Genomic DNA, 13,134 nt, shown 5'->3' with positions numbered 1-13,134 from the left:
CCGGGAAGCTATACTACAGATCTCTTAGTAGTGAGACCAAAGGGCCCTCTGGGGTTCCTGGGCACAGAAACCTTTCTAGGTCTCCCTTTGTGCCTTGTTTGTGGGAACAGACTCCAGTTTCCGTGACCTTCCCTAAGTTACAAAGGACAGAGCTAACAGTTGTTAATCAGGGAAGGGAGGGGATGCGGAGACAAGCGAGAAATGATCAAGAAACAATAGTGTAGCCTTGGGGTATGGTCCTGGTTTGCCTCACGGTATACACATAACAAGATATGTGTAAGCTCTTTATAGAACTAAAAGAAAGAAAGAAAGTCACTCGTGTTGACTCTTTGCGACCCCATGGACTGTAGCCTACCAACTTCCGCCATCCATGGAATTTTCCAGGCAAGAGTACCAGCATGGGTTGCCATTTCCTTCTCCAGAGAATCTTCTGGGTCTCCCACATTGCAGGCAGACACTTTACTGTCTGAGCCACCAGGGAAGCACTGATAATTTGGTTTATAGAAATAAACTCTCAACAAATGAAAGATACAAGCATTTTTCATTCCAGAGAAGACCACCTGAGGCTAGATTAAAGGAGCGCAGACTCTGTGCACACCTTAATCTTATCAGCTACATCACCCTTGTGTCATTGCTATACAACTTCTCACCAAATACCCACAGGGCTGGGATACAGTTGTCACGAACGGAAGCCCTCTGTGTCTCCCCTTTGGCAAAGCAATAAAGCAATTCTTTTCTACTTCACCCAGAACTCTGACTCTGAGATTCAATTTCAGTACTAGTGCACAGAAGCCAAGTTTTCAGCATCAGTTGGACAGCTGATGGGAGTAGTGTAAACAGAGCGAGTAAGGCAAGAGCATGCAGGAATTGCCCTAAGGGCTAGAAGTCAGTCACACTCCCAGTGCAGAACACTGAGTAAAGCTATAATTTCCCCTTAAACCGAGACTTACATGCCAATTCTGTTTACATATGTTATCTATTGAGCAATGTTATCAGTTTCTTCAAACTATAAGTATGAACTATAATTATTCATGCATGTGTTTACACAAAAATAGTTTGCCAAATAGAGAAATACTCTATATAGAAGCTTCTTATCTAGCAACATCCACCATCCAGAAGCACCTAAGAACACTAGGAATGCAAAATAAATATATAGAACAATGTCAGTGTAACAGGTATTTATAAACTTTACTCATAGTCCTCTTTGCACCTCATTCAGAGGCAAACTACCTTGTATCCTGGACAATTTCAACGTTTTGTAAGCTAAAAGAAGCAAGATGAGGTAACTGCCAAACTTGTTAAAAACAATGAGCTGGAGTTAAGTGCAGCAAATGGTGATTTAAAATGCTACTAGAATTAGGAGAAAGAAAAAAAGCTGATGCTCATGGAAAACGCCATGAGGAGGGAAACAGCAACAGGATCCAAGAGAAAAGAACTCAAGAGAAGCGATCTGACATCATTCAACGGAGAGACAAAGAAACAGATGGACACCTCCCAACTCCTGAGAACGTGATAGCATTCAGTGCTCCTAATGGCAACATCGGACACACAAGGGTTAAACCGTTCACAGAGGTAAGTGAGTTCTTAAATTAGTTCATGAATTTTTCTATCCTTAAAAGCATTTTTGCTTGTTTTTAAATTGGGTATTCCATTTTTATTGTGATAAAAAAAAACATACACATAGCATAAAATTTACTGCCTTAACCATTTTAACAATACAGTTCACTATGTTAAGTAAATTCACTTTGTTATGAAACAGATCTCCATAATTGTTACCTTGCAAAACTGAAACTCTAGACCCATTAAACACTTTCCACTCCCTCTATTCCCCCTGCTCCTGATAACGAGCATTCTCTTCCCAGCTTTATATAAGTGGGATTACACAGTACTTGTCTGTTTGTGTCCAGCTTCTTTCACTTACCATAATGTCCTTGGGGTTCATACCTGCTGGAGCACATAACAGTACATCTATCATTTTTAAGGCCAAATAATATTCCACTGAGTGCATATACCATATTTAATATATCCACCTATCCACTGATGCACATTTGGCTTTCTTCCTCCTGTTTGGCTATTATGAATACTGCTGCTGTAAACATGGGCATCTCTTTAAGACTCTGTTTTCAGTTATTTGGGATGTTTACTCAGAAGTGGAACTGTGGTGGTTTTGTGGTTTACTCGCTAAGTCGTGTCTGACTCTTGCAACCCCGTGGACAGTAGCCTGCCAGGCTCCCTTTACTAGTACTTATATGGTGGTTTCACGTTTCATTTTTAAAGAAACCTCCATACTGCTTTTCATAGCAGTGATACCATTTTACAATCTCAACAACAGTGTACAAGAGTTTATAAAAACTGCCCCATAATACACCCAAGTTACTACTGTTTGAAATAATTAGTAAATGATAGCATCATTTTTCAGCCAACTCATTATAATGTTTAATGAAATTCATGAAAGAATTGAGGAGCTGAATAGGAGAGACTTAATTAAATGCTTTATTGCCTAATATTATAATAAAAAACATAATAGATAAGATGATTTCATGGTTGTCTCTAGAATTTAAGGATCAGACTAAAAAGTGTAATTTAGCCAAAAGGACTGAGAAAGAGGAAGGGCTAGGAAGGCACAAGCCAGAGTTCAAAGAAGGCAAGCTTCAAAAAAAATGTTAAATCATTAGCACAAAAGCAGTAAAATCCAGATTGCAGAGAATTATGTAGAGCAAATGGCCCAAGTTCTTCAACAGATAAATTATTTGAATAGAAAAGGTCAGGATAGTAAATCTATAAATTAAAAGACCTATCGTAATTTTTAAAATAGGACTAAATTATTAGGTCTAGGAATGCATATTTGGTTGATTAAATTATGAAATGCAAAAGTTAGGGTCAGTTCAGTTCAGTTCACTCACTCAGGCCTGACTGACTCATTGTGACCCCATGGACTGCAGCATGCCAGGCTTGCCTGTCCTTCACCAACTCCCAGAACTTGCTCAAACTCATGTCCATCAAGTCACTGATGCCTTCCAACCATCATATCCTGTCATCCCCTTCCTCTCCTGCCTTCAGTCTTTCTCAGCATCAGGGTCTTTTCCAATGAGTCAATTCTTCGCATCAGGTGGCCAATGTATTCAGCTTCAGCATAAGTCCAACTGACGAATATTCAGGATTGATTTCCTTTAGGATTGACAGATTAGGTCTCTTTACTGTCCAAGGGCCTTTCAAGAGTCTTCTCCAACACCATAGTTCAAAAGCATCAATTCTTTGTTGCTCAACTTTCTTTATGGTCCAACTGTCACATGACTACTGGAAAACCACAGCTTTGACTATATGGATCTTTGTCGGCAAAGTAACATCTCTGCTTTTAATATGCTGCCTAGGTTTGTCATAGCTGTTCTTTCAAGGAGCAAGCATCTTTTAATTTCATGCCTGTAGTCACTATCTGCAGTGATTTGGGAGCCCAAGAAAATAAAGTCTATCACTGTTTCCATTGTTTTCCCATCTATTTGCCATGAAGTGATGGGACCAGATGCCATGATCTTAGTTTTCTGAATGTTGAGATTTAAGCCAACTTTTTCACTCTCCTCTTTCACTTTCATCAAGAGGCTCTTTAGTTCTTCTTCACTTTCTGCCATAAGGGTGGTATTATTTGCATATCTGAGGTTATTGATATTTTCCCCTGCAATCTTGATTCCAGCTTGAGCTTCTTCCAGCCCAGCGTTTCTCATGATGTACTCTGCATATAAGTTAAATAAGCAGGGTGACAATCTATAGCCTTGACATACTCCTTTTCCAATTTAGAACCAGTCCGATGTTCCATGTTCGTTTTTAACTGTTGCTTCTTAATCTGCATGCAGATTTCTCAGGAGGCAGGTCAGGTGGTCTGGTATTCCCATCTCTTTAAAAATTTTCCACGGTTTGTTGTGACCCACAGAGTCAAAGGCTTTAGCATAGTCCATGAAGCAGATGTTTTCATGGAATTCTCTTGCTTTTTCTATGATCTAGCAGATGTTGGCAATTTGATCTCTGGTTCCTCTGCCTTTTCTAAATCCAGCTTGAACACTTGGAAGTTCTCGGTTCACAAACTGTTGAAGCCTGGCTTGGAGAATTTTGAGCATTACTTTGCTAGCATGTGAGATGAGTGCAACTGTGCAGTAGTTTGAACATCTTTGGCATTGCATTTCTTTAGGACTGAAATAAAAACAGACCTTTTCCAGTCCTGTGGCCACTGCTGAGTTTTCCAAATTTGCTGGCATATTGAGTACAGCACTTTGACAGCATCATCTTTCAGGATTTGAAATAGCTCAACTGGAATTCCATCATATCCACTAGCTTTGTTCGTAGTGATGCTTCCTAAGGCCCACTTGACTTCACATTCCAGGATGTCTGGCTGTAGGTGAGGGATCACACCATCCTGTGTTGCGGCTGCTACTGCTGCTAAGTCACTTCAGTTGTGTCCGACTCTGTGTGACCCTGTAGATGGCAGCCCACCAGGCTCCCCCATCTCTGGGATTCTCCAGACAAGAACACTGGAGTGGGTTGCCATTTCCTTCTCCAAGGCATGAAAGTGAAAAGTGAAAGTGAAGTCGCTCAGTCCTATCTGACTCTTAGCGACCCCGTCGACTGCAGCCTACCAGGCTCCTCCTGGGATTTTCCAGGCAAGAGTACCGGAGTGGGTTGCCATTGCCTTCTCTGCCATTGTGTTATTAATCCATGACAAAAGAGGAAAGAATTTACAATGGGACAGTCTCTTCAATAAGTAGTTTTGGTAAAACTGGACAGCTACATGTAAAATAATGAAATTGCAATATTCTCTAACACTATATACAAAAAATAAACTCAAAATGGATAAAAGAGCTAAATATAAGACCAGAAACCATAAAACTAGAAGAAAATATGGGAGGAACAGTCTTTGACATATATTGTAACAGTATCTTTTGGCTCTATCTCCTAAAGCAAAGGACATAAAAGGGAAAACAAACAAATGAGATCTAATTAAACTTAACAGCTTTTGCATAGCAAAGGAAACCATCAACAAAACAAAAAGACACCTAACTGAATGGAATAAAATATTTGCAAGTGATATGCCCAATAAGGGGTTATTATCCAAAATATATAAACGGTTCCTACAACTCAACATCAGAAAAACAAACAACCCATCTAAAGAATGGGCAGAAGATGCAAATAGCCACTTTTTCAAAGAATATATACAGAAGCTTCAGTATCATCAGTCATCAAAGAAATGCAAATTAAAAGCACGTGAGGGAGCTCCCTGGTGGACAAGTAGCTAAGCTCTGTGTTCTGAATGCAGGGGCTCAGGTTCAACCCTTGGTCAGGGAACTAAGAGCTCACACAGAGCAACTAAAGATCCCTCCTGCCACAACCAAGACTGAAGATCCCACATGCTGCGGCCAAATAAATAAACATTAAAAAAAAACACATGAGATATCACCTCACACCTCTCAGAATGTCTACAAGCAAAAAGAACACAAACAAATGTTGGTGAGCGTATTTTAAAAAGGGAAACCTCCTATGCGGTTGTTAGGAATGTAAACTGGTACAACCCCTGTGGAAACAGTAAGGCAGTTTCTCAAAAAATTAAAAATAGAAGCACCATATATAGTTTTGGGTATACATTCAAAAATAATGAAACTCCACTCCCAGATACATATTAAAAAAATAAGGAAAACGCTATTTTGAAAAGATACACACACCCCAATGTTCACAGCAGCACTCTTTACAATAAAGATACAGTAGCAGGGACTTCCTTGCTCCAGTGACTAAGACTTCCCACTTCCACTGCAGGGGGCATGCGTTTGATTTCTGATTGGGGAACTAAGATCTTGCATGTGATGTGGAAAAAAGAAACATCGATACTCCAGCAGTGTGTGTAATCTGAATTTATACTTAAAAAAATATGAAGGCAATCTAAGTGTCCATCAACAGATGAACTGATAAAGATGTTATAATATACAATCCACACCCACAGAATGAAACACTACTAAGCCATGAAAAAGGATGAGATTTTGCAGTATGCACATATGCAACAACACGGATGGACTCTGAGGGCATCATGTTGAGTGAAATAAGTCAGACGGAGAAAAACAAACACTGTATAATATAACTTACATGTGGAATCCAAAAAACGAAACAAACTGGTGACTATGTCAAAAAATAGACTCACAAATACAGAGAAAAATTAGCGGTCACAAGTGGAAAGAGGAAAGTGGGGAGGGGGATTATAGGAGGAGGGTATTAGAGATACAATCTACTATATATAAAATAAATAATCCACAACTACACAATAAGTCCCCTATGTATGAATGAGTTCTGTTCTGAGAGTGTGTTCATAAGTCCAATTTGTTCAAAACTCTAAGAAATTTAGACTCAACAAATTTAGGTCCCCAACTAACACAAATGGCTATGTAGTACTGTGCTGTAATAGGTTTATATTACTTTTCACACAAATAATATATAAAAAAACACACAAAATAAAGAAAACATTTTCAGTCTTAAGGTACAGGACCTTGGAAAGTACAGTAGGACAGTACAGTGGCTGGCACACGGGCTGGCATCCAGGGAACAGGCAAGAAGAGTTACTGACTGGCAGAGGGAGAGGAGGTGGGAGATGGTAGAGCTGAAGGGTCATCAGCAACAGGAGACGGAGGGGCGAGCTGCAGCTTCACTCATGTCTGAGTGATGGAATGCAGGTTTGCACCTTTGAAAGTTTGGAATTTGAAGCTTCATATGTGGGGGACTTACATCTATTGTACAACACAGGGAGTATAGTCAACATTTTATACTAACTATAAATGGAGCATAACCTTTAAAAATTATGTATCACTAAGTTGTACACCTGAAACTTATATAATGTTATATACCAACTATCTCAATGTTAAAAAGAAAAAATATGTAAGGTTAAAAGCTACTTATTCACAGCTCTATTCCCAAAGAATGGTGATTTCCGCCCCCCGCCAAAGAAAGGCAAGAGACCACCTTCCCTGCTTTATAAAGTTCTTTTTCCTGGCCCTAACTCTGCAAACAAAGAAAGGATACTTAATGGCAGCCAGGATGAAAGCACCTCAAGTACAAGCACAAAACAACTAGGGAGCACTGACTAATTAGGTACTCATGAACTGCCACAATCCTTACACAACAAAGGGAGGCAAGCCAAGGGCACAGGAGAGACTAAAAGTTAACTATGATTTGCAGCAAAGCAATGTATTCAGTACCACAGGCTCGAAAATTTTGTCATTGGCATTAAGTTGCTTTCTTTTTCCTACTTTGAGTTTCTTTTTCAACTGCTCATCTCTTTAAATCAATTATGCTACTTTGTAACCCTGAAAGGTCAAAACTTATTTAAATGTTCAAAAAGAGTTGGGCAGACACATTTGGAAAGTCAGTTGAGAAAATAACTTAAGTGTCCAGTGTCAGGGAATTAGGTGATGCAGTGTAAGTGGTCTATGGTATTTTTTTTCCTTAGAGTGTAATTACTTTACAATATTTTATTAGCTTCTGCTGTACAACAAAGTGAATCAGCTATCAGTTCAGTTCAGTTCAGTCGCTCAGTCGTGTCCGACTCTTGGCGACCCCATGAATTGCAGCACGCCAGGCCTCCCTGTCCATCACCAACCCCCATACGTATACATATACCCTCTCCCTCTTGAGCCTCCCTGCCCCCATCCCATCCCCTGGGTCAGCACAGAGCACTGAGCTGAGGCCCCTGTGCTAACAGCAGCTTCCCACTAGCTGTCTATTTTACACATGGTAGTGTATTTATGTCAAACCGAACTTCCCAATTGTCTTATGGTACATAGTCCTTGTATCGTGCTTCTTCCTTATAAAAGAAAGCAAGTTCATTACATAAGAATTGAAAACATAAACAAGCAAAAAAAACTAAGGAATATTTTTTATTCTATTAATCCTCTGTTGCCTTTCCACCTAGATCCTTTTGCAACAGGTAATGATTTTCCAAAAACAGAAGGCCATCACATAGCTTTTTAAAGCCTATCATAATTTATTTATGCCATCCAGCAAAGAAATATTTATATGTTTTTAACACCCTACTGTTTGGCATGTAAATACTTACAAATTTTCACAATTATAAACAACCTGGAGGAAGAAAAAGTGAGTATGAATTCAAGCTTAAATGCAAAAATAAGAACTGATGTATTTCAGGAATCACACATTGTTACCACCCATCACTTTCTTATTCACTCACACAGTTCTTTACTCAGCAGATAGATGTTGAATATATGTACCTGCAGTGTGTCAGGCACTTAGCTAGGTACAGTGAAAAGTGAAAGTGTTAGTCACTTAGTCATGCCTAACTCTCTGTGACCCCATGGACTGTAGCCTGCCAGGCTCCTCTGTCCATGGGATTCTTCAGCCAAGAATACTGGGGTGGGTTGCCATTTCCTTTTCCAGGGGATCTTCCAGACCCAGGGATTGAACCCAGGTCTCCTGCATTGCAGGTAGATTCTTTACCATCTGGGCCACCAGTGAAGCCTCCAAGCTAGATGCTGGGGATTCAGTAAATAGAAAGATGTGGTCCATGCTCTCATGGACTTAAGGTAAGAAACAGAGATGTAACCAATTACAAAAAACTCTGAAAAGTGTTTCAATGTAGACAAAACAGAATTTACAAAATTACTCAATACAATAGAAAAATCACTGAGCAAGAATCAATGTTTTCAAAGTGAGTTGTGAGGGTAACTCCAGGAGCAACCTGGTTTCTGAATCTCCCAGGATTCACTGGGACTCCTAACTCATTCTTCTGTTTTAATATATAAATTAACTTCTCCTCACTCTTTGCACAAAATGAAAGCTCCAACTGCAAAGACACAGCACACGAAGCACACACACACACACACACACCCCGTGTGTGGCTGATCACACATCTGGCAGACTACCCACATCAGTAGGTACACTGTGCCTGTTAGTGTTGTACAGCTGAATGGATTTCACACTAACTATCTTTCTGGAAAGTTGCACTTTGCTAACAGATTCTAATTACCTCATTAAACTCTATATCCAATTTTCGGAATATAATAAGTTTATGGAGAGCCTGCTACCTGCCAGACACTCTGTATATCAGTGCAAATGTTCACAATAATTTCAACTAGTGGATATCTTTATCCCTATTTTACAGATGAAGAGACTGAGATACAGAGTTTTCATCATGTACTGGGAGATACTACACATCCGAGCATTCGCTGTGCATCCTTCTCTTTCCTCTGCCCCCACAGTTCCCCACAGAGAACAATTCTGCTCTACTGCAGGTCGCCTGCTCCCAGGGTGCTGTCTTTTTAAAATTTTTATTTTACATTGGGGTATAGTTGATTAACAATGTTGTGTTAGTTTCAAGGGTTTAGCAAAGTGGTTCAGGTATACATATATGTGTATCCATTCTTTTCAAATTCTTTTCCCATTTAGATTGTTACAGAATACTGAGCAGAGCTCAGGGTACCACCTTGTAATGTGGACCCATCTTGGGCAGCCTGAGACAGCAGGACCCCTGCCACATCTGCTCCAGAGAAGGGCTGGAGAGCATCCCATGGGGCGCTGCCTCTGCCTCAGAAAGGGACAGTTGTCCTTCATTCCCAGCAACCAGAGGGCTTCTGCCCCCAGGGCAAAGCACAGGTCCCTACCCTGGCCAGAGGGAGAGAGGGAGCTGCCACTGCCAGCTCTCTGAATACCCAGGCTCTTCCCTTCCATCTTTCCCACCCAACAGGAAAGGGAAGAATGCTCCTGTCACTTCAGTGAGCTTAGCGCCACCTTCCAGGGGTCTCGCCAGCGTTCCACCTGTGGACATGCAACATTGTTTTCCAGCAGGAGAGGACCTAACACCCTGGGTTAGGTGTTAAGGGAATGGATTGAACACTCACAGCTGACAGTCACCCTCCCAGAGCCTCAGTTTTATTTTTAAAAATTTATAATTATAATAAAAGCAGACAATAATAGTTCTCCTCGCTAGTGAGGCTTAGAGAGGTTAGTGCTTGTAGTTCAGCCTAGCAGGTAAGTGTTCAATAAATATGAGCACTTCATACCTTAAAGGAGGGATAAGAGACTGGGTCATAAATTTTACCTGCAGTGGGTTTCATTTAAATTATGAGCAAAAGGAATAAATAAAAAGTGAAAAGTTTATAGAGAGAAAGAAAACAAAGAAATATACAAGAGGCCAAAAAATTACACAGAAATTTTGTTCCTGAATATCACAGTTTCAATTTTTTATTCCAATATACCAGACTTACAACATTCCATAAAAGTCAGATTTTCAATGGAAAAGTTTCTGCCCCTTATTATTAAAACTTAAAAGTTCCTTCCAGTTTAAAAGTGAAGAATCAAAGCAAGAATCAAAAGCTGCATAAGAAAGAAACTATGACTTTGCAGGCCAAAATTACGTAGGAGGTTTGTCTTATAACTTCAAACCAGAAGGAAAAATATGCTGCTGCTGCTGCTGCTAAGTCACTTCAGTCGTGTCCGACTCTGCGCGACCCCATAGATGGCAGCCCACCAGGCTCCCCCGTCCCTGGGATTCTCCAGGTAAGAACACTGGAGTGGGTTGCCATTTCCTTCTCCAATGCATGAAAGTGAAAAGTGAAAGTGAAGTCGCTCAGTCCTTTCCGACTCTTAGCGACCCCATGGACTGCAGCCCACCAGGCTCCTCTGTCCATGGGATTTTCCAGGCAAGAGTACTGGAGTGGGGTGCCATTGCCTTCTCGGAGGAAAAATATGAGTTGAGTCCAAATAATTCTTTATTTCTACTGGAATTGAACTTCAAATCTGTTATAATTAGCCTAAATTTCTCTGGGATGTACTATGGGCAGACTATAAACTGGATCAAAACATGTGGAGTAGAGTAAGAATTATTTATTTGTAATAAAATTCCCTATGACATTCTTCCATAATGTATAGTCTGTAACAGATATTCAGCCAGACAGTCTGTTTTAACAATGTGTGTCATCTAATACACTCATCACATCACTTTCACAGTCTTGTCAAACATACTTAGAAATTTACAAAGTCTGACAGATACATATCCTGTCCTCTTTTAAGATGTCATAGCAAACATTTGGCACAATTAGGTGCTATTGGACATGTTATCGCCTTGTCACCTGCTCAAGGATAACTGGACTGACAGCAGCCTAAAGCCTTTTGGTATCCTCCGAAATTCAGATTGAAGGTTAACCTCTGCACTTCACTACTCATATATAGCAATCAATGAAGTCCTCACAAGGTACAGACACGCTTGGTTATAAGGACTTATGCTTAATTTAGGAAGACTAGATACTTTAAAAGTTTCTATCAGAGGTCTAAAGAGTTTGTGGCTTTAAAACAGGAATTAAGATTTCAAACAAAACAAACAAAAGCGTGCAGGGCTAAGGCAGTCAGATACAACTATCCTGTGTGTCCATCCCTCACATAAAGAAACCTGCTATATTATTAGGAATTAAAAAAAAAAATCAGCCTAAAGTATCAACCAGTTTTTTAAATAATTATCTTCCTTAGATTGCACTGTGTGTTGATCTCAGAAACATGAAAGTAATCATTTTACAAAAAAGTTCCAGCAAAGTGACAGTTTTTATGTTATTGTTATTGAAACAGTAACCATGCAACTTAAAACTTTTCATTTTGTATTGGGGTATAGCGGACTAGCAAACAATGTTGTGAAAGTTTCAGGTGAAAGGGGACTCCTCCGCCATACATATACAGGTATCTCTTCTCCCCCATTCTCCCCTCCCATCCAGACTGCCACATAACATTGAGCAAAGATCCCTGTGCTATACAATTGGTCCTTGTTGGTTATTCATTTTAAATATGTGTGCATATGTCCATCTCAAACTCCCTCACTAGCCCTTCCTCCCATTCTTCCCCAAGACAACCATAAATTCGTTCTTGAAGTCTGTGAGTCTATTTCTGTTTTGTAAGAATAACAGTAACAATGCAACTTTAAAAAACTATTTTCAAAAGAGGATCCAGGGTAGCGATGCTGGTAACTTTGCCTAGGACTGTGAAAGGGAGGAATGAAATGTTTCTTGCAGCACAGTGATTCTTGACTTACCCATTACTGTGTGAAAATCCCCGCCCTTTACATGACTGGTCTCCAGGGAATCCTGCCCTGTGCACCTGCCTCACCAAGCCCCCAGAGAGTTTCGGCTTAAAAAGCAACTTCATTAAGCCGTGTTCAGTACAGTCCAAAAGGGTTATTGATGCAAAGACGAGTTATTCCTGGAGGAACGTTCTTCCTAAAAGGTCAATAACTAACTAGCAAATAGCAGTAATGAGGACCTTTCAGGGCAGGGCTTCTGAACCAGGGGTAAACCGAGGCAATTAAGGGGTCAAGTTTGAAATCTTTAGCAAACAAGCGAAAAGGTGAATAGGTGAATTTTTATGGGAAAAAAGTTCAGAGTATTACATCACCCGTTCATAGCAACCTGAGACTCTTCCCTAGCAGAATCATATAACCATCATTTACGAGACGGGCTAAATGATACCCGAGTTCTAAAGTCGGTTTGGGGAACTCTGCTGAACGATGCATGATGCCTTCTTTGAACAACTAACATTCCGGGTCCCCCACCCCCAAGAACACGAGGGCTCACTCACTATAAGATGAGGTAGCCTCTTTTAACGCCTGTTTGTGGAGGAGACAGGTGGAGGCGGGGCGGGGGGGCGGGGTAGGGGTGATGCCGGGCACTTCCCAAGTAGAAGCACGATCATTTCTTAAAGGGAAGGGGCTCCCTCTGCATCTAGAGATATCCGCGGCACCCCAGCGGTGAATCTTGTTCTGTGCTTGATCTCAAAAACCCGCCCAGTGCCCACCGCTGTTTAAGAGCGGTTCTGTGAGCTTTAGCAAAGTGAACTTGTCTTATTCAAAGAACACCCAAAAGAGCAGAAAAGGAGGCAAAAACTCCAGGAACACGTGGACTTAATACCCACACCAGCCGCCTGACGGGGAAACAAATAACCCTCCTCCGGGACCCCTGATCCACCGACAGCGGGAGGTCAGACCTCGCGAGTCGTTACCGTCCGGGGCGCGCTCGCGGTCCGGGAGGAGGCTCATCGCTGCTCCGCGCAGGGCTGCCGGGGCGCGGCTCCTGCCGTTCAGGCCGCGGCGGCTGCAGTTGCCGAGGCAGCGCCCCC

General features: G+C 41.0%; 1 protein-coding gene across 4 annotated transcripts in view; it reads right to left on the bottom strand.

The window, feature by feature from the left end:
* GADL1 (glutamate decarboxylase-like 1) overlaps positions 1 to 13,128 on the bottom strand; it is a 195,805-nt gene extending 182,677 nt beyond the window's left edge. For 2 of the 4 annotated variants that reach the window (XM_010835559.1, XM_010835563.1), the window contains exon 1: positions 13,003 to 13,123. In XM_010835559.1, the coding sequence (XP_010833861.1) occupies positions 13,003 to 13,054 (52 nt within the window). In that variant the 5' untranslated portion in view covers positions 13,055 to 13,123. Of the gene's footprint in view, positions 1 to 12,959; positions 12,980 to 13,002 lie in introns of those variants that run through there. The other 2 variants (XM_010835560.1, XM_010835561.1) reach the window with 2 other exon arrangements.
* Positions 13,129 to 13,134: the final 6 nt, after the last annotated feature.

The sequence above is a fragment of the Bison bison genome, unplaced genomic scaffold, assembly GCF_000754665.1.
Source record: "Bison bison bison isolate TAMUID 2011002044 unplaced genomic scaffold, Bison_UMD1.0 scf7180017864043, whole genome shotgun sequence".
Classification (NCBI taxonomy): Eukaryota; Metazoa; Chordata; class Mammalia; order Artiodactyla; family Bovidae; genus Bison; species Bison bison.
Note: the sequence above shows the minus strand (reverse complement) of the source record. Positions and strands in the feature narration are given on the sequence as shown.